This window comes from Symphodus melops (assembly GCF_947650265.1).
Source record: "Symphodus melops genome assembly, chromosome: 22".
Classification (NCBI taxonomy): domain Eukaryota; kingdom Metazoa; phylum Chordata; class Actinopteri; order Labriformes; family Labridae; genus Symphodus; species Symphodus melops.
The window spans coordinates 9408623-9427764 of NC_136712.1; the positions used below are offsets into that span (position 1 = coordinate 9408623).

Consider the following 19142-nt stretch of genomic DNA (forward strand, 5'->3'; position numbering starts at 1 on the left):
CGACGGGGGTCATTCAGTCGGAAGTCTAAAACGCAGCGGTCGGTTTCTGTTGCCTCGTAATGTGTGAGCAACTCGGGGGGGGTGTTAATGGTTTGAGGAAAATCATTAACAAATGTGCAGTTGTTTTAATCTCACTTAATTGGCTGTCATTAACTGACATATCGTCTGTTAATCTTCATTGATCGATTGACAAATATGCAGCCACAGGGATGCGTCATTTATTGTGCACTTGTGTTTCAGCGCTTCCTCGTCTCCCGGCCTACCTGTATGCCCAGACTGGATTTCATCAGATGGAACTGGTCTACAAGCTTCTTGTGGAGAGGTCTCATGTCCTGGGGGACAAACTTCTCGTGCACAGCCAGACCGTACTCCAGGATGTGCGCCTGCAAAAAGCAAAACAAGTTGAAATATCTTGGGATCGTTTGAGTTCAAACCCTGAAGTGACAGAACTTTGGATCCTCCTGATTAATCTGTGCGAATCACCACTTTTTTTTTTCACACTTCTTAAAGACATAGTTGCTTAAAAAAACCACAGGTTGACATTACCCCTAATTCTTATTATTTAGTATTCTAAACAGATTTGTGTATTGAGTTTGTGTAAAGCAGAGATATCGTCTGCATTATAACATCAACTCAATTAACCAGTGGAAACAGTAAGACACTATAAATAATTTGGCTTGAAATAGCATAATGAAGTGAATAAGGGTGATGAAGGCCCCAGAGACAGATTAAGAAATCCTCTGGGAGGGTGTATTGCATTTGAAGGCAGGTGAATGAGGGGGAAAAAAATGCAGAACAGGAAGGACAACAAGTTTTTTTCCCCCTTTTTCTTTGGTTAAATTATTGTTTTTCTTCACACTTTGTAAACAGAAATTAGGCGTCAATTCTTGAAACATACACTAGAGGGCGGGCGGGGGAAGCAGCAACACATATCTCGTTTCAAAAGGCTTTTACAGGTGCAGTTTATTTTATTTCTGGGCTCTTTATGCATTAATTAAGTGATAGGACAGTAGTTAAGACAGAAGAGTGGACAATGGAAAGGAGCTACAGGTCGGGTTTGAACCTGCCTCCGTACATGCGGTAGGACGCGCACTACCAAACCAACCCGCAGGTACAGCTGTGTTGGATGTTGGAACAGGCTGTTGAGACTGACATTTTATAAATTTTTAAAACATTCGTATTAGAAAACAACTCTTGCTGGACTCAATACTAAAGGAAAAGAAATAATAAACAGTGCATAGCCTTGAGTTTGGTGTTTGAACTGTCACACTATAGCACTGTTTCAAACATTCATAAACATCTGTGATTGTTGTTTACCCTATTGAATAGATTTTCTTGCCCTTAAAATAAAATGTGTATTTTGGTGAACTGCATGTATGAAAAAAAAAAAAAAAAAAAAAACGACTGCTCCGGCTAAATGCCGTCCTTGCTTTACAAACCTGTTCAAACATAAGTTCCCTCAGTCGCCCGATCTTCTCTCCATCCTCGGGGTGATTCATAATGTAGTCCTTCACGAAAAAGGCCTGCATGGAAGCAAAATGCAGAACATCTGTTATGCACACACCGGGAGTTTGATGCAGTCGGCTTTTCTGCACTGCAGCGTTACCTGAATCCCCTGCTGGGCTGACACAGTGAATTAGTGTCCACATGTTTTTTTTTTTTTGAATCCCTTAAAATAACATTCACCAGCAAACAACCAAACACAGTGAACCAACATCCGGCTCAAACATGGGGGTAATACTCTTGGCTGGGTTTGTGTGTTGCCATATTAATATCAAGTTCAGGGACCGGAATAAAAAGTGCACAATGGATACAAATAGACAAAACACTGACTTAAAAGTGAGTCAGCAGAATTTGAAGAACTGCTTTGACTTTGATTTCGGGACTAATCTGGTCTCAGGTTTTGAAAGCTTTATTTCAAATACCATTATTCAAGCAGCTCCTTCCTATTATAGATCAGGTCTCTTCTAAAACACCATTCTTCCTGATTACGGCTTACAGACGTTTCTCAGAGACTTCCGTCAAAAATGACACTTCAAGGAGAAACAGATCAGATGCAAAACTGCTCCCGTCTGTTATGAAGGGTTACAGCCATTTCCCCCCCCAACGCTGCACCCATATACTTAGCGTCAGTTCTTTGTTGTTTACAATGCCATCGACGCGTGTGATGTATCTACAGATTGTAGTGAATCCTTTTCAGTCAGCCTCAGCGAGCACAAAGAGGAAGGCGATAAAAGACTCGACTCATGATCTGCCATGGAGGGAAACACATGCACCAAAATGCGAAAAAAAAAAAAAAAAAAGGTTAGAGAGGGGGGAGTTCACAAAAAAAAAAAAAAAAAAAGATCAGCAGGGTTCCTCTCCAAAGGACTCAGCTGTTTATCTCTAAAGAGACAGAGCCAGATGCAGCGGGAGAGAAAGGATGTCCAACGCTGCTTGGAGACACACATACTGTAGATCCCTTTGATGAAAGCATGTTATTAGGGTGCGTAGACTCTGAATAAGAAACACACACCTCTGGACGTTTCTCTTTAATTAAACAATAATAATAAGGTGTATAGGAAGTTCAAAATATTTGATCGCATCCACCCTTTTAAAGCCACTTTTTAAGCAAGTGTGCCGAGGTAGTAATTCTAAAACAAGAAGTGCTTCTTTCAGCAAGAAAATTTAAACCGAGAAACTTCCAGCGGAAAAAAACCCCAAAACAATCAATAATCTCCTGCAAATGATGGAAATTCCTGGTTGGGTTGCGAGGAGTGAGACCTTGCTGTGGCACAGCTCAGTTAATCATTGAAAAAAAAAAAGTCCAATTAGAGATGGAAACGCTGAGAAGGGGGGGGGCATAAATCAGACGGCATCCCCCCTCAAGGGTTCCGACTCAAACTAAAGCAATAAATCTGAATATTAATAATGACAATTTCTCCTTCATTTGTAGCTGAGCTGTCAATCGGCATTACGCTGGGAAAATTAATAGATTCATGACGCCTTCCGTTTCGGGGCCGCCGCCAAGTGATATTCTGCGATGACAAATGGAAGTGATATCAGCGGCCGTGTGTTTTCTGCGGAATGAACCCCACCTGTGTCCACTGCATGCAACGTAATTGAAGTACGGTGTCGTTGTTATTTTGTTTTTTCTTTCTTGTGTTTGATATGAAAATGCAAATCAGCAAAGGTCGCGGGGGGGGGGGCAAAAGTGACCAGAAAAAGTCGCGTTTATTCACACACAAGACAGATGCAAAAAGCTGCGCGCTATGTACACGAATAAAGGGGGACTTTGTTATTTTGCTGAAGCAGAAAAAGCTCTCAACAAAATAACAGTACTAAAGGTGGAAAACACTTGAACCACCGTTGCGTTTGTCGCCATACCTCAAACCTTAATAGTCCACTTCGTCATGGAGACACACTCTTCTGCACAAACCTAATATAACCTTGCAAAAAAACACACACACACACACACAAAGTGGCAGTGTATTCCTGCACACACATGCATGCATGCCTGCACAAAAGTGAGCATGCACCCATACACATACAGTAAAGAGCCTCAGCTGGAAAGAGCGGTTGCTAGGCGACGCAGAGCGAGTCCTCCAGTTTGTTGAGGGTAAAACCATTACTCGAGTGGATTTGTATACGTCTTTTATTTCATTTGAGCCTCACCCTCTCAAGAATGTACTGCAGTGTTATCCTGCGATCATGTGCTATAAAAGGAGAAGCTTCCGGGAGAAAAGGGAATGGTTGGATTTTTCTTGTCCGTTGTGTGTTCCTAACCATCCACCTTCAGAGTACAATAAAGCAGCTGCATAAACACTCCCATCTCATTCATTCGGCCATTATTAACCATCCAGCTCTCTATGATCCTTCCTCCCGCTCCTCTATGTGCCATTATATGACCTGACCCCTCTTTCTCCCCACATCCATCCTTCCATCCATTGAGCCAACCCCTCAATCCATCCACCTTTTTCCACATCAGCCTTCCATTTCAGTTTTCCCTCCCTCTCTCCCATCATCTATATATTACATCCATCCGCATTATCCATCAAAAACCTTCACCTGGCTCTTCATGCATCCATCCATCCATCTGTTCATCCGCTCCTCCCTTCGCAAAACGCTCCCTTTTCATACACCCCCCCCGCCCCCCCCCCCCCTCCCCACTCTCTCACCCACCTTCATGCATCATTAGGAAATCCATATGTCACCGCTCGTACATCGCTCTCTAAAACCCTCCAACCTCGTCCTCCATCTATCCATCTGTGCGTACCTCTTGATAGCGGGCCAGCCCTCCATTGACGGCGGCGTCGATGACCCCGTTGAGGCACATGGTGAGAGGGTTGATGTTCTGCATCTGCCGGCTCTGACACTGCGTGATCAATGTGCGGAGCTGTAAGTTCTTGTTCTCGATCACCTCGATGGCGTTCTCCAGCGGGCTCACCTCCACCTGGGGAGGAGAAAAACGACGGTCCATTTTTCCACTTTAGCCCGAAGGGGAGCTTTTTAAAGTTTGCGTGAAATTGGGGAAAGATAAATGGGGTGTTAAAGGCGGGGAATGTGATAGAAGTCTGCATTTATCAGAGGTTTAACGGAAGAAAACAAGCGATTGAGTTGCATTATGGGAAATGTAAGATCTATATATTTTTTTGAGTGGGCTTGAAATCTGTAGCTTCCTTTCTTCAACGCTTTTATTTTAATTTATTTCTAATGCGTCCCTCACAGTTTGCACACTTTTTGTGAAATTGATATTCTGAATTCCCTTAGAACCCCTTCAATTTGTTATTCAGATTCATTTTCCATTTCCAACAAAAAGAGGATTCATCAGACACTTCTAGGAAACAGAAAAACAAGCAGTGAAAAGAAAGTGGCTTGTTGACACATCGAGTAGAGATACAGAACATTAATCTCTTATTTGAATCAAGTTTTTGCCATCCAGTGAAATCGTAAGAAACATACAATAATGTATATATGTTCACTGTAGCACATAATGGAATCCTTCCTTTATCCTGCATTTCTTCTTTCCCCTGCCTTCGTGTCTTTTCGTGCACGAAGCTAATCCTCTCGCTTACAGAGCTTCAGCCAGTTCTGTATTTTATGTTATTACACTACAAAAGGCGTCGTCAAAATAAAAAGTGGATTTTTAAAAGCCATTATTTCACACCGCACTCAACAGCGATGTACTGAAGCATATGTGCTTCAACGGAAAAGCAAAAAAGACACTGTGTTGTCTGTTTTCTGCATACGCTGGACAAAGCAGCCTTTGAATTCCTCCCACTCTCAAGAGATCTAACTGTAAAGATCAGAGATTGAAAGAGGAGAGAAAATTCACTTGCAGCAATGGAGTCATATTGAATGTTGAGGGATTTTAGACTAAAAACATGGATTAAGTGTTTTTAAAAAAAAGTCCAATATTGGTTGTTTTTTTTAAATTGGATATGTTGGTAATAAAAGTAAAGCACAACTTCCAATCTTTAAAATAAATGTATAAAAAATGCCTCCAATAGCCCCAAAGCCACGACCCAGGTCATTATTGTAGTTCAAAGTAATGTCTACGATCAATACCTTGCTATTAGATGGCAGGTCTCTAAATTGCAACCAGAAAAAGGGAAGCATATTACAGTGTCCCCGGTGGAGGGAGTAGTGGGTACACTGCAGTTATGTCTTCATGATTATTTCAGTGACACTCACCAGCTCCCTCTTCTCCACTTCAAACCAGCGGGAGATGCCTGGAAGACTCTGCACCAAAGTCAGGGTTGTCCTCTCCACCCACAGGCTCTGCGTTAAGAAACAGTAAGTATTAGCTGATTGCTGAACACACGTTGCATGCATGTGCTTCATCTGTGGGCTGCAGCACACTATTCAATCAGCGCTGCATAAGTTTGGGGGAAACAAACATGTTCAGTACACCTATTGCCAAACATCCATTTGTAGGTGGAGGTCGGAAGTCATTTCTTATATCTCCTATCATCATTCATGTTCCAGCACTTACCCTGTGAGGCAGCGTGCTTGTCAATATGCCAACATCCCACAAGGTCACACTGACAGCACGTAACCTATGGAAACTGTAGCATTCACTGCAGGCTATTAACATAATAGATTTACTCTATAGAGGAGACGCTTGAGCAATGTTCACAACATGTCAGAAGTAAAAAAAATCAGCAAGAAAGGATGAAACTAGAAAAATCACTATTTTTGACTTTTGAATTAAAAGCTACAGGAACTTTCCAAGTGGGCTGACTTTGGCGCCCCTATGGACATTTTTTTTCTCTTTTACAAGAGGAAGAAGTGTTTACAGAAAAAAAAAAAATCAGCAATCTTTGAAACAAATGTATTACACACAACTAATCCTTGTTATGGAAATTGTGAAGCGAGTTGTAAAATTCCTCGTCTAAAAGTTACCCCATAGCTGCGGTTTCAGGCATTGAAAAATAACAATAATTAATGAATCCTGTTCTAATGGTCACGTTTGGAATATAAAAGCACCAAGAGCTTAAAACGCTCATCTTTTAAAAATCTTATGGCAAGTTCTGCTTAATCTATTATTATGAAATTTGTATCCTTGATAACGTCACCTCATCAAAACCAAAATTATTTGTCCAGCTTGTGTTGGAACACTGGTGATTTTTAGCTAAATGTTAACCACAGCATGCCATGCCAAATAAAAATAAAAAAAATCATTATGATATTAGACCTTTGATCCGACTTTGGGTGTTTGACTGCAGGGCATGTGAGGATCAAGAGACTGACAAAACACAGTTCAATGTATTTCAAGATGAGTTTAGATGCCATCGTCTTGCTCAAGGACACTTCAGAAGAGCAGATGAGTGCTGACATGTAATATCGATCCAGGGTCCTGCAGGTTGAAGCAGGGTCTTCCGACTCACTACAAAAGCCTGTTTTCCCATTATTGATTTCCTGCTTTTTAAGCCCCCACCCCCCACCCCCCAGAAAAAAACAACAACACCTGAACACCTCTTTTGAAAAAAAAGACATGTATTACAGTTTAAGAGCAGCAAGTTGAAAGGTAGATCTGACAGAAATTAAAGTCTTGACCTTTCTGAAGCTGTTTTTCCCGGCAGATAGGAACTTCTGTTGAACAGCGTTTTTTTGTTTGTTTTTTGGCGACTGATCTCACCATATCCTGGTTGATACATACTTTAGTCCCCATGCAAACGTTTATCATCTGTATGACTCCCACTGGAGTCCAAAGGTACCCAGCACTGATGTGGAAATGTGGAATTATTAAATTTGTCCAAATGGCTTTGATGGAGTTGAGATGAAAAGACTGTCTTGAGTGAGTGTGTGTGTGTGTGTGTGTGTGTGTGTGTGTGTGTGTGTGTGTGTGTGTGTGTGTGTGTGTGTGTGTGTGTGTGCGATTTATATATATGTATGTCTTAATACTGAATATTTATGAGCTGAATATTAAGGTCTGTTTGGTGTATGTGTTGAGAGTGCGTGCAGCGTGTGTATAATTAGTGATATAGAGGTCATGATGAATAAAACATTGGCTACTCTTCTACCTGGATGCAGGAGAAAATGAAACTGTCTCACAAAAAATCTGCGGTGAAAATATGCTAATGGTCACATACATGTCACTTTAAATACTGAAATACATTTTTTAAAAAGTCGATTTTTCCAGTTTGCAGCAGCTTGACATGCTGCAGTGGACTGTAAATTCTTGAGTTTATGTCCATGTTTTTTTTTGTTTTTTTTTAATGACAAATTGAAGGATTGGATTAGTGAAACATTTGCTAATGTATTCCTTAAAGTTCATTCTACGCATCTCAATGTGATGCGTTCGTGTTTTCATCACATTCAGCTGTCCTTCTTGAGAAGTTTTTTTTTTTCCCTCTCTATCTCTCTCTTGTACCTTGAACTCATTCTCCTTGTCTTTGGTGCCTTTGTGAAAGGGCCGGTCGTATCTGAACCTCCAGATGTGATTGAACTTGTAGAAGCTTTTGATGTTGTCAGGCACTCCGTCTCTCTGCAGCACATCCTGACTCTCCGGGATGGGCGTCACGGCGTAGATCTGCAGGTCTGAAGGCACCCGGAAGTTAAGGGAAGCGCGAGAAAGAGTGACAAGAGAAAGCACTAAAAGAGACAAGAATTCTTCAGTGACCTGAGAGAACATGAGGAACCATAGATGGGCTGACAAGGAAGACAAGGAAACAAACAGGTAGAGGTCAACCGGGTGATGAAGGCTGAACTCTACCTTCCTTGTACGAAATATTTATTAATAGTTAGTAAATATACGCCATGCCCAGATAAAACATACAGAACAGAAAGCAGCTATTTGTCAGTTCCTGTATGTTGCCAACTAATCCACCTTTTTTTTTTCTTCTGTCAACTCCTGACTCAAACACAATCCTAAATCAGCTCACACACCGCACGTCGTTCTCGAACACAATCAATGCACTCAAACCACAAAAGAAGAACGAAGAAACAAAAGAACTGAACAAAAAGCCAAAGGAAAAAAAAAAACTAAGTCTTTTATGAGAAAACAAAACAAGACGTGTCATTGAGGAGGAGGAAAGAGGAGTGATTCAGTGTGGTTTTTTTTTTTGTGTTTTTTTAAATCAGAGTTCGAACAGCTACTGTGTATACATTCACGCTCTCCATTGATTAGAAACAGAGCGGAGTGCATATTGATTCAGACAAGAGTGGAGAAGCACACATATCATAGCTCATATCAACAAGAGAACGGATCGTAATCCTACATCAGAAAACGCAGATGCTTCAACTAGGATTTCCAGCAAATGAGCTTGAGCTTTTAAGTCCCAGTGGCTTCTTTAAGAAAACGTATTCTCCGGCCCTTCGCTGTCTCTCCACTAAGAGTGCAAAAGAACTGGTCGAGAATAAGCAGATTAGTCAGCTGTTGTGCGAAAAAGTCACACCTCTCTCTCACACGGGTTACACAGTCTAACCACATGCCATTGATTTTACCTAATAACTGTCTCCAGCTGGATCACTCTTTTTCCCCTTGTTCACACATTGCGTGCATTGCAGCATTATTACTGGAGGACTTATTACGAGCCTTCAAAGTGTATAATGGTGAAATTGAAAGCCGCCACTTCCCGAGAGTGTTGCGAATTCGAGTCAAATAACAAAAAAATGCTCGGCTGTTCTTCTGAATGACGCGAGCACTCTTCCAATCAGAAACATCAAGCGCTGGAAATCCTCGTCCTTTTAGGAAATCTCTACACCTGGAGCCTGGCACTCTGTTGGGGTTTAGGTAAAGCCCCGCGGACCTTATTAAGAAGCACCTCAGAAAGAAGTGAGTCACATTGTTTCAAGGTGTCACTCAGTGCGTCACCTTTGTAAAGGCCGAAAGTTCGATAAAAAAATGTCCACCCTTGTGAAACACTCACACAGCTGCTGCTAAAGATCATTCATAAAACAGACACGACCCACACGACTGTCAATGTTTTCATCATTTTTCACGCCTCTCACCTTGATAATAGAAAAGCGGGAGGATGCTGTTTTGAGTGACTCATATCAGGCTGTTTTATAATTCGGCGCTTTGGTTTGTGTTTCAGTGTTATTGATGTGCACGTCGTCTTTGATGTACTCCAGGTGACATGTGTTGCATTGAGTGCGTGTGCCTTCCTGTAAACGTGCCTTAGAGATAATGACAAAAGAGAGGAGGGGGGCGTGAGAAAGATGGAGGCACATTGTGTGAGAGAATGAACTCATTACAGGACTTTTTTTTTTTTTTTTGGAGGTGAATAAAAAGAATGCGGTGTGTGGAAGCCTATGTCTGCGTGTACTGTGCTGTCGTTGTTTTTTTATGGATTGCCACGCATGTTTGATCAGTATGGAGCCACCATGGATTCACCCGTGTAAATTTTGCACCCTTTCTTGTTTTAAATCCAAAAGGATACACTGTGCCTCTGCCTGGTATATGGTCTGGTCAGGCTGGTTTACGTGCTGCATGGCGATGGCGTGGGGGAACTCGTTGAGCATCCGCTGCTGAAAAGCCTCCAGCCTCTCGTAGTCATGGCCGCGGCACACAAACTCCTTATTCTGCAGAGACGGAGGGGGAAAAAAAAAAGCATGGGATTAGTTTGACATCTAGTGGTTGCAGGTTGCAACTGCAGCCTCGACTGCAAACCCTTACCAAGGACAGTGCCTGTTACATCATTAAATGGCATTGAATAAGAGTTGCTGAATGTCACCTAAGAATGGAGGAGTCTTATGTAAGAAAAGTTCATTCTTCCCGCAGGTTCTGTTGTTTTTTTTTCCCCCTCTGTCGAGGTTATTCTGTTCAACTTGATATTCATGACGAAGAGGGAATATGGAGATGTCTTTACCCGAAGAAAGAAGGGGAACTTCTTTCCGTAGAAACCCACTCGGAAGAATTCCGGTTCTAGTCTCTGCTGGTCCATGATCTTGTCATAGAGAGAGGCTTCCATCATCTGGAAATGGAAAGAATAATCTATGTTCAATCAGAACAACAAGAATAAAGTTGTGTGTTTATTTTTTGTTGTTGTTGTTGTTTCATTTTCCTGGATGGATTAAGAACTCACTTAAAAAAAGTGTTGTATGGATTGATTCCTGTTCAACTCACCCTCATCTTGCTGAGGTTCCTGTAGTCGTAATAGGACTCATACTGGTCAGCCAGCTCTCTGCACAGGATGATACCATTCTCCCAACACTGGAGAGGAAATACCAAGAAGAGTTTTTCACGGAGAGGAAAACCACTCAAGTGGCAAAAAGCCTACGTATTTACGTACACAAAGGCGAATTGCTAAAACGGATTGAATGCTCTGCCGTTTTTTCTGCTACACTGCTCTCTCACCTCTGGGTGGCACTGGCGAGTCAACAATCTCAAGAAGCTCGACATGCAGGTACACGCAGCGCCCAGCCATCTCGCTAATTAAATGAAAAGCTTTCCTTTCCTGCTGCCTTCAAGTCCCCGCGCGGCAGCGCTGGCAGATGGCAAAGCTCATGAATGTGAAGGAAAATTGGACTATGAGTAATGAGCGGAGCAGTTTTAATGATTCCGTAGAGCTATCTTTTTTTTTTTTTCCTTCTGGGATGCTGAAGTTTTAGTTTAGTGTGCATGTGTGTGACTTTGGAGGGTTTCCATAACGCCACTTTACAGTGAAAGTACAGAATGGGGGTAAAGGTAGACAGGATAAAGGCAGGGAATCCATGGAGAGGATCAATTGGAAAACAAAGAATTAGACCATTGCTGAGTTTAAAAAAAAAATAATTAAAAAAGCCTGGAAAATGTTAAAAACTGCTCGAGCCAAGGCCTAAAACTGATACGCAGATGGGAGTCACGCTTCACTTGTCAGCCTTGCTGCGATCATCCCTGGCAATATTTCTTATAGGAGAGGAGCCGGACGATACAGGAGCTGCTTTAATTACAGCTGCCAGCCTTGTATCTGATTTTAACCAGGAGAGTCACAGTTCACAACAAGGTAGATGTTAAACGTCTGACCACATGTGACATGTATTTCAGCCGCTTCGTGATGCTTCTCTTTCCTTAATTTCACGGTGGGGGGATTTCACGTCATTTGTCATTTGTATGATGTCACATATATGGTCTGCTAGCATGTGCAAAGTCTAATAAAAATGTCTGATCTGCCTGCATGAACCAGGGTTACATTTGGAATATGCATGAGCAGCCGACATGCCGCTGAGGGTTTCGAGTGACAAAAAGTTCTCTCGATAGGACTGGAACATCGTGTGGCTTGTCTGAGTGATACATCGAAGCAGTGTTGGAAAGGCATCCGTCAATCTGGTTCTGAAGCTCATATCTAAAGTGTTACTCTCAGCTGGCATCAGAAGAGTCAGAGCTTTCGCTGTGATTTATTCTCCTGATACAAAATGAGATCAAAGAGACATTCGCTGTGAATTTAGTCGAAATGTTTCTCGACATAAAGGAAGTTCAAGTTACTCATGTCACAGAGCTGCGTTTTTTTTTTCAATTTGAAGGGAACACAGCCACGAAAAAAAAAAGTGTGATTAAAGCAGTGTGCAATTTAGGATTTTATGTGGAATCGTCAACATGTTCAAGCAGGGACACATTCTTGATAGGTTTACCTTCCCCCGGTCAAAGTTCTGAACGATCGTGAGATGCAGATACTCCTTTCTTTGCCACTCGCTCTGCATGGGATAGTTGAGGAACTCTCTGAGCGGCCTGTCTGACCATTCCAACAGCTCGTCATAAAGCAGCAGGGTGTACGAGGCCTCTGCAAACAAGCGTCAGATCACACACATCGGAAAAAAAGCAGCAGTTAAAACACTTTAAGAACATATGAGTCCTTATTACAGAAACTGTGGGGGGAAAAAAGTATGTATACACATGACCACATGCACAAGGGTGACGTGTAAGCCACACTCACAATCACGTCACAATGCCTCCCCCCTTTAGGCGTACCTGTGTAGTTCTGTGCTTTCAGGTGCAGGTCGTACAGTTTGTGAATGTAGCGGATGTACATCTCCTCTTTGTTCAGCTCCGTTTTGTAGAAGTTCTGGCAGGAGAGGTGGGAGTTTCAGTGGGCAAAGAGCATTGTATGACAAGGAGAGAGAGAGAGGGAGAGAGGGAGAGAGAGAGAGAGAGAGAGAGAGAGAGGGAGGGAGAACAAAAGCTGAAGAGCAAATTGGATGCAAATGAAGACGACTATGAGAAGTAACAGATTGCTCTGTGGTAGAGGTGAAACGGTATATTTCAGCTGCAGATTTTGAAGTGACTTCTGATCCATCTGCCTACACAGCCAGGTGCTCTTACAGATGGCTTCTGTTGCATAAGAAAACCCAGTGGGCAGAGGAACTGAAAATCTATTAAAGCAAGAAGAAAATAAAATAAAAGTGTCTAAAATTGTCAAATAGGCTGATAAGATATCCTGCAACTTTCACGACCATGAACTACAGTATTTTGTATTCAGACCTGAACTGAAGAATTCACCAAGTTAGCATGTTTTCATTCCTGCATAATCTTCTTTTTTTTAATCAAGAAAGAGATGAAGACTTCATAAGACTTGTGATATTAGCAGATAAAAAGATTTAAAGATTAGAAGGTTAACTAGGCACAAAAGACCCGAACCCTCTTTAATTGTCAACCATGCCAAAAGTTGACAAAGATACCCCTCTAACGACTGTTTGATAAAATAAAAACACAATGCCTTGAGTAGATTAGCTAAACTTAGCGTAAAATGTTGAGGAAGGTGAACCAGACCCAGAAAATAGGAAATGGAAAACGTGCCTAAAAGCAACTCTAAAGCTTTTTAAATAAACTTTTTTTTTTCAGTGTTTAATGGTGCGTTGTGGTTTCACAGGAGTTAATAGCCCATAAATCTGTTATCCAGGAGACTTGACTTAGCATGCTAATCAGCAAGCTTCGGCTGCTTCCTCCTGCGTGTGACTTCGCAAGAAAGACAAACATCTGGGTTTTAAATGGTTATATTCTTGCTTCTTAGACTGTTTAATTCCGCGGTCTTTCTCTTTGCATTAGTTTTTCAGAAGCTCCAACACATAAATCAGTTATTGCTGAAACTAAAAGCTAATGCATGTTAAAACAAATGAAAGTCCAGACTCGAGGAGCGTGTGCTACTCACCAGCAAACTGACGGTACAGCCGATCTTTTTTCCATCCACCTCTCCCAGCTTCATACAGTCCCTGTGACAGAAACCTCATCAGACTAACTGTGGACAGAATCTCATTCACAAACAAGATTCATTTCGATAAGTATGTCTGCTTTTTTTTTTTTCCGATAGTTTACACTTGAACTCTCACCTATAGTCGAGCAATCGCTCCATTAAGCGAGTGACGGTCGCGATCAGAGAGATGCCGCTCTCCCTCCACGTCTCTCGCTCAATCTTCTTCAGCAGGCTGCGGGACGAGATGGAGAGATAGTAAAGATCAAAAGGAGACAAGAGGCACAGGGGCAAATGGGAAAGGAAAAGGTGGCTGGGTGAGTGGCGAGTAAAAAAAAAGAAGAAGCGATAACTGCAAAAAGAAAAGGAGGTTGAAGCAAAGAGGAAATTAATCGCAGTCACACTCTTGTCACCTATGCTTGTTGGCCTGCCTGTGAGAGCTGACACAATAAAATCACCAAAAGGTGGCGTGAGAATATCAAAGAAGTGCTGACCTCAATAGATTTTTATTTTATTTTTTTTTTGGGGGGGGGGAATTGATTGGTTATCTCAACTGGGCCAGGAGGGGAAGACAAACACATCAGAGCCAAATATGGCGAGAAAAAAAAAACCCTCCCTAAAAAAAACAAAACAAAAAAAAAACAACGTTAGCCCTTGCCGATGTTCCCCCTCACACAGACGACACAGAGAGAACAAAGAGGAAGAGCATCTTACCTAGGGTACGGACCAAACAGAGGAATTCTACTCCAGGCGGGAAGCATAGGCGGAATAAATTAATATTAATACGATTAATATCAGCACACACACACACACACACGGGTTAGTTTAGGGATCACTGGAGTTAGTAGGAAGGAAAATAAACTCGGGAACAAAATTAAAACAATCATTGAAGTGGGCTCAAGATCAGAAAACTTAAACTTTTATCAGAATCATAACCGACTTATATACTTATTGTGATTCGTCACACATTTTTTGACATAATATTAGACATTGCTTATATAGAGCACGAAGAGTATGTATTGATGCAGGCTATTGTTTACATATACAAATGTGGGAGAAGAGAATGATTGACTGTGAAACACAAAAGGAACACTTCATGTGTGCTGGTGAATACGTATCACGATCACACTTTTTGATTCACATCTTTGGAAGTCGACACACTGGGTGCAATGTGAATCAGAAAAAAAGAATGACTTTCTGGATGATAACCAGTCCTATTCTAGTTAGTGTTAGTGAAGAGGGGGTGTAACCACGGGCACATAAAGAAGCAAGGGTACACACACACTTACACACACACACATATAAAGAGTAAGGTCTTAGCATGCAAGGAACACAAGGAGAGTGAACAGGGAGCAGCCGCAGAGGAGGCGTGAGTGAAGATGAAGGGGGCTGAACACACTTACCTCGCATTATTATTGAACAAATGACTTGCATATAAACAGTTGAATACAGACGCACCCTCTTTTTGCTCCTTTATGCTCAATAAATATGCTCATATCGAAGTTGGAATAAAGAGAAAACTCATCTGCAGCCTAATTTATAACACTTTTTTTTGTTGTTGTTTTTTTTCCCCATTGAAGTGATCTCGCGATCTTTTAGCGTTAAAGCTGTTTTCTGAGTTCTTTAGATTTCAGGAGTGAAAAGCTCTTTTTTTTTTTCAAAAGAGCGACACTTACAGATAAAACATCCATTTCCACAGAAAATAGTTGTTAGTTGCTTGATTGTGCCAGCTGCATCATTTAGGTCAAAAAAAAAAAAAAAAAGCTTTTTTTTCCTGGCAGTGAGAAGAAGTGCCCTATCATTCTGTAATAGTCTGCTCTGTGTAGTCCTTCATTTAAATAACTTGAGTGAGCCAAGTTACATAACACACCCGGCTCTTGACCCCGTGTGTTTGCCTTTGAAATCAGATGTGTAAAGACACGTTTAAAGTCTCGAAGCATCCCCGCCAATGGTTGACGTCGCGTTCTGTCTCGGACTCACATGCTGTTGAAGAGCTCTCTGTACGTCTCGTCTCCTTTGCCCTCAGACATCAGGCTGTCCAGCTTGTCGATCAGCTTGGCCTCCACCTGGAAGAAAACACAATACTGAAATATGACATCTGTCTTCATTAAGTTTAGTCGGAACAATGACCGTAGGTGTAGAATAAAAAAGTAAAAATCAGAAAACAGCAGTAGCCCTACTTATTTCATTTTCCTATTTATTGTATTTTAAATGTTTTTATTGTCTTTTTTATAGTGTGACTTCTGCCTGTACAGCACTTTGGTCAACCAAGGTTGTTTTAAATGTGCTCTAGAAATAAACTTTGATTGATTGATAGATACTGTCAGGGGACCGAATAAGAATATGATGCTCTTGTTTTTTCACTTTTTTAAAACAATGCCAAATCAACATTTGAAGTTGAATAACAACTGGAAAATGTTGACTATACCCTACATTCAGTGTACTTGTTCAAACACGTTTGTTGGAATATGAGTTTCTGGGGAGACAAATCTATTTTTGGAACCTGTTTGAAATTGCCGCTGCGTCTCTGCTCCCAGTCCATCATGTCGTGAAAGATGGGGATCATGACATTCCTCAGATCGGGCTGAGGCACCAGCGTCACCTCCAGGAAGGGACCAATCATAGCTGGGATGAAGTTGAGCTTGTGCTCCCCTGGAGGAAGGAGAAAGGTGACAGGAGAGGTGAGGCGTTCACTTCATACCTGAGCAACAGCAGATTGGTTCTGTCAGAGGCAACTTGGCGAACTGTGCTGCAGCGTCAACTACAACACAGGCTCTGAGTACTCCGTTTACATTTACTGCACTCACAAACAAACGAACTCTTGGAAGTTTATTTTAAGAGGTATGGATAAAATAACAATCTCGTTGGGCCAATCATGGAGTGAACAAAGAACAAAATCATCCTCACAAAGCAGAATGAGGCTTCCAGCTGGTAACCATGGTATCAAATTCTTAACACAAAGGGAACTGCTGAGAGTTTTAGTTGTTTTTTTTTAACTTTCCCTCAGCTCAAGTACAAAGAACTACTAAAGAGTATTTTAGCCTCATGATTCTCTGATGTGAGTGCGTCACACGAACTTCAAGGAAACAACTTCTGCATCAGAACAAAAAAATAAACACGTCGACATCTAAGGGCTTCTTTTCTTGAGTCCAGGAAGAGAAACCTGCTCCTGAGAGGGGGGACGGTTTACAGCACCTCATCTGCAGCCAACACTCACAACCACAGGCGACGCTGAGAAGCAAATGGAGGGGCGACACTGTGAGTCTTGTGCTTTAAGATGAGGCTGTTATGCTCTTACCTAAATTCTGCCACATGCTGAAGATTTCACAGCCCATCATCACCCTCATGTCTCCATACCTGCACGAGCGAGAGGAAGTGTAACAGGCTGTACAGAGAACGGTGTTTGTGACTTCTTTATGTTGCCTACTGTGTGTGTGAATGTGTGTGAATGTGTGTTGTTACTGCAGCAAGCGGGATAAGACGGCCAGCCTAACACAAACACGCACCGAGGAACATCGATGCGTTTACAAAGAAACCTATCCTTACTTTTCCAGAATCTTCTTCCTCTTGGAGGGAGAGAAGGACTCCAGCTGAAGACACGGCTGGTTGATGAATATTACAGAAAGGTAGAAGTACGAATCCCACACCTGAAAAACAAGAAAAAAACTTGAAACACTGCGTTTGTCAGAAATAAGGAGCAATGATTTAAGTGCGAGTGTCGAGATATTCTTTATACTTTGACATTTTTATTCTGTCCAGCGAAACATAAAAGCTGTTCTTTTAGGTTCAAAGTCGTTAAATAAGTCACAATAAATCTTGAGCCTGTACCTGTTTGTTTGGATACAGTCATGCTGCTGCATTTAGAGAGTAAAGCTGTGTGATCCCCACCCCAACACACACACACACACACACACACACACACACACAGACAAACACTTCCCCCTACCTTGTAGTCAAACTTGTCATTGAGAAAGTTTTTCCTCAGAGCGTCGGAGAGATAGAGGACAGTTGTGATGATGACACTTCAGAGGGAGGAGACAGAGAGGAGAAGTTGAAGAGGGTTTTTTTTTTTTGCTGCCTCGGAGAAACAAATGTATTTCAGAGGAAAAAAATGATTTGCTGTTCAAATGGCTCATGTACGAATGCAGAGGTCAATAGATTTAACACAATAAGAAAAAAACACACAATCACATTTTTAGTTAATAAAGGCCAAAAAAAATCAAAGAGCAGTGATTAATTAAAGAGTTTAATGAGAGCAACGCATCTTAAAACACCTTAATCCTGAATTTACATGATACAGATGCATGCCCTTGGATTACTGATGGAAGCAGATGACCTTTTAAAAAAAACAGAGAGATGAGATGGAGCACTCTCACAACACTTTACACTGCAGCGGATGAGATCTCTTTGAGGTAACAAATTGGCTAACTGATGTTTGAAATTGCATCTGTGGCATATCTGAATCTGGCGGAGAACCTCGGTCCAGTGTTAAAATGGGTCGCCACTTTTTCGGCGAGACTTAACATTTCGATTTATTCCATCATTTATTTGCTGTGTCATTCTGAGGACTTACTTGTTTGTGACCAACCGCATGACAGTCCAGTCTTTGGGGAACATTTCTGGTCGGATTAGGATCCTGAATACTGTGAAGATCTGAAGAAGGAAGTCCTGGAACAAACAAAAACACACGTGTATAAAAAAGAAGGAAAAAAAAAACTTTACAATCAGACACGCACAAACGAGCTTGTTGGGACAATTTCCTTTAATTTCAAGTGCGAGCAGCTGAGTCTGTGTGGAGAAACGCAAGTCAACGACGCATCCTCGCCGTGTTTATTTCAAATTGGATTGAAGCTGGATTGTCCACAACATGCTTAAATCAAAGGATTCAATTGTAGAATAGAATCAAATGCAGTCGCTTGATGTCTCTGTCCGTGGTGCTGAAAGAGTCTGCCTTGTGTTCTTGTGATAAAAGTTCTTAAATGAAACCAGGAGAGCTGTCTCCTCAGATAAGTCACCTCAAGCTAACAAGGGCAGCTTGAAGTTTCTTACTGTCTACTTATCCTGAAAGTCAGCGACTTGATATTTCTCACTGGCATGAACTCATGGCCTTATTAAGTTTCTCCGTCTCTCTGCTCCTCTTCGTTATGCATCCTACCACTGCTGACCTTGCAGAACACATTTGAGAATTTATGCACGCAGAGGACACAAACACTCGCAGGTAGAGTCTATAAACATGTTTTTCAGGGAGAGGAAAAAAAAAAAGAAAAAAAAAGTATGCAAGTGCAGACGGTGAGTCACTTTGAAAAAGAAGAAAGTTTCTGACAACACTTTTTAAAAGAGGCGACGAAAGAGACGGAGAGGCATGAAGCCACAGCGAGGGACTCCAAGACTCCAAGACGGAAAAAAGCAAATGTTGTACAAACAATGATTAGAATATCAAATCCCCCAAAAAACAAAAACACATCTATGGCGATATTTCCCTATCTCTCCACCTAATATTCATAATGTGATGCGTGATAAGAATAAACATCTGAAAATATAAAAAACTGGCTA

At 41.6% G+C, this 19142-nt stretch overlaps 1 protein-coding gene across 10 annotated transcripts in view; it reads right to left on the reverse strand.

The window, feature by feature from the left end:
- dock4b (dedicator of cytokinesis 4b) overlaps positions 1 to 19142 on the reverse strand; it is a 110089-nt gene that overhangs the window by 14292 nt on the left and 76655 nt on the right. For 7 of the 10 annotated variants that reach the window (XM_079334929.1, XM_079334924.1, XM_079334922.1 and 4 more), the window contains exons 27-45: positions 18163 to 18257; positions 17536 to 17611; positions 17136 to 17236; positions 16888 to 16946; positions 16093 to 16241; positions 15570 to 15655; positions 14304 to 14330; positions 13729 to 13824; positions 13551 to 13611; positions 12374 to 12467; positions 12037 to 12185; positions 10553 to 10639; positions 10296 to 10400; positions 9867 to 10008; positions 7856 to 8022; positions 5674 to 5760; positions 4256 to 4432; positions 1440 to 1523; positions 264 to 383 (exon numbers count right to left, since the gene is read on the reverse strand). In XM_079334929.1, coding sequence (XP_079191055.1) covers positions 264 to 383; positions 1440 to 1523; positions 4256 to 4432; positions 5674 to 5760; positions 7856 to 8022; positions 9867 to 10008; positions 10296 to 10400; positions 10553 to 10639; positions 12037 to 12185; positions 12374 to 12467; positions 13551 to 13611; positions 13729 to 13824; positions 14304 to 14330; positions 15570 to 15655; positions 16093 to 16241; positions 16888 to 16946; positions 17136 to 17236; positions 17536 to 17611; positions 18163 to 18257 — 1962 coding nt within the window. The remainder of the gene's footprint in view (positions 1 to 263; positions 384 to 1439; positions 1524 to 4255; positions 4433 to 5673; positions 5761 to 7855; positions 8023 to 9866; positions 10009 to 10295; positions 10401 to 10552; positions 10640 to 12036; positions 12186 to 12373; positions 12468 to 13550; positions 13612 to 13728; positions 13825 to 14303; positions 14331 to 15569; positions 15656 to 16092; positions 16242 to 16887; positions 16947 to 17135; positions 17237 to 17535; positions 17612 to 18162; positions 18258 to 19142) is intronic. The other 3 variants (XM_079334927.1, XM_079334923.1, XM_079334928.1) reach the window with 1 other exon arrangement.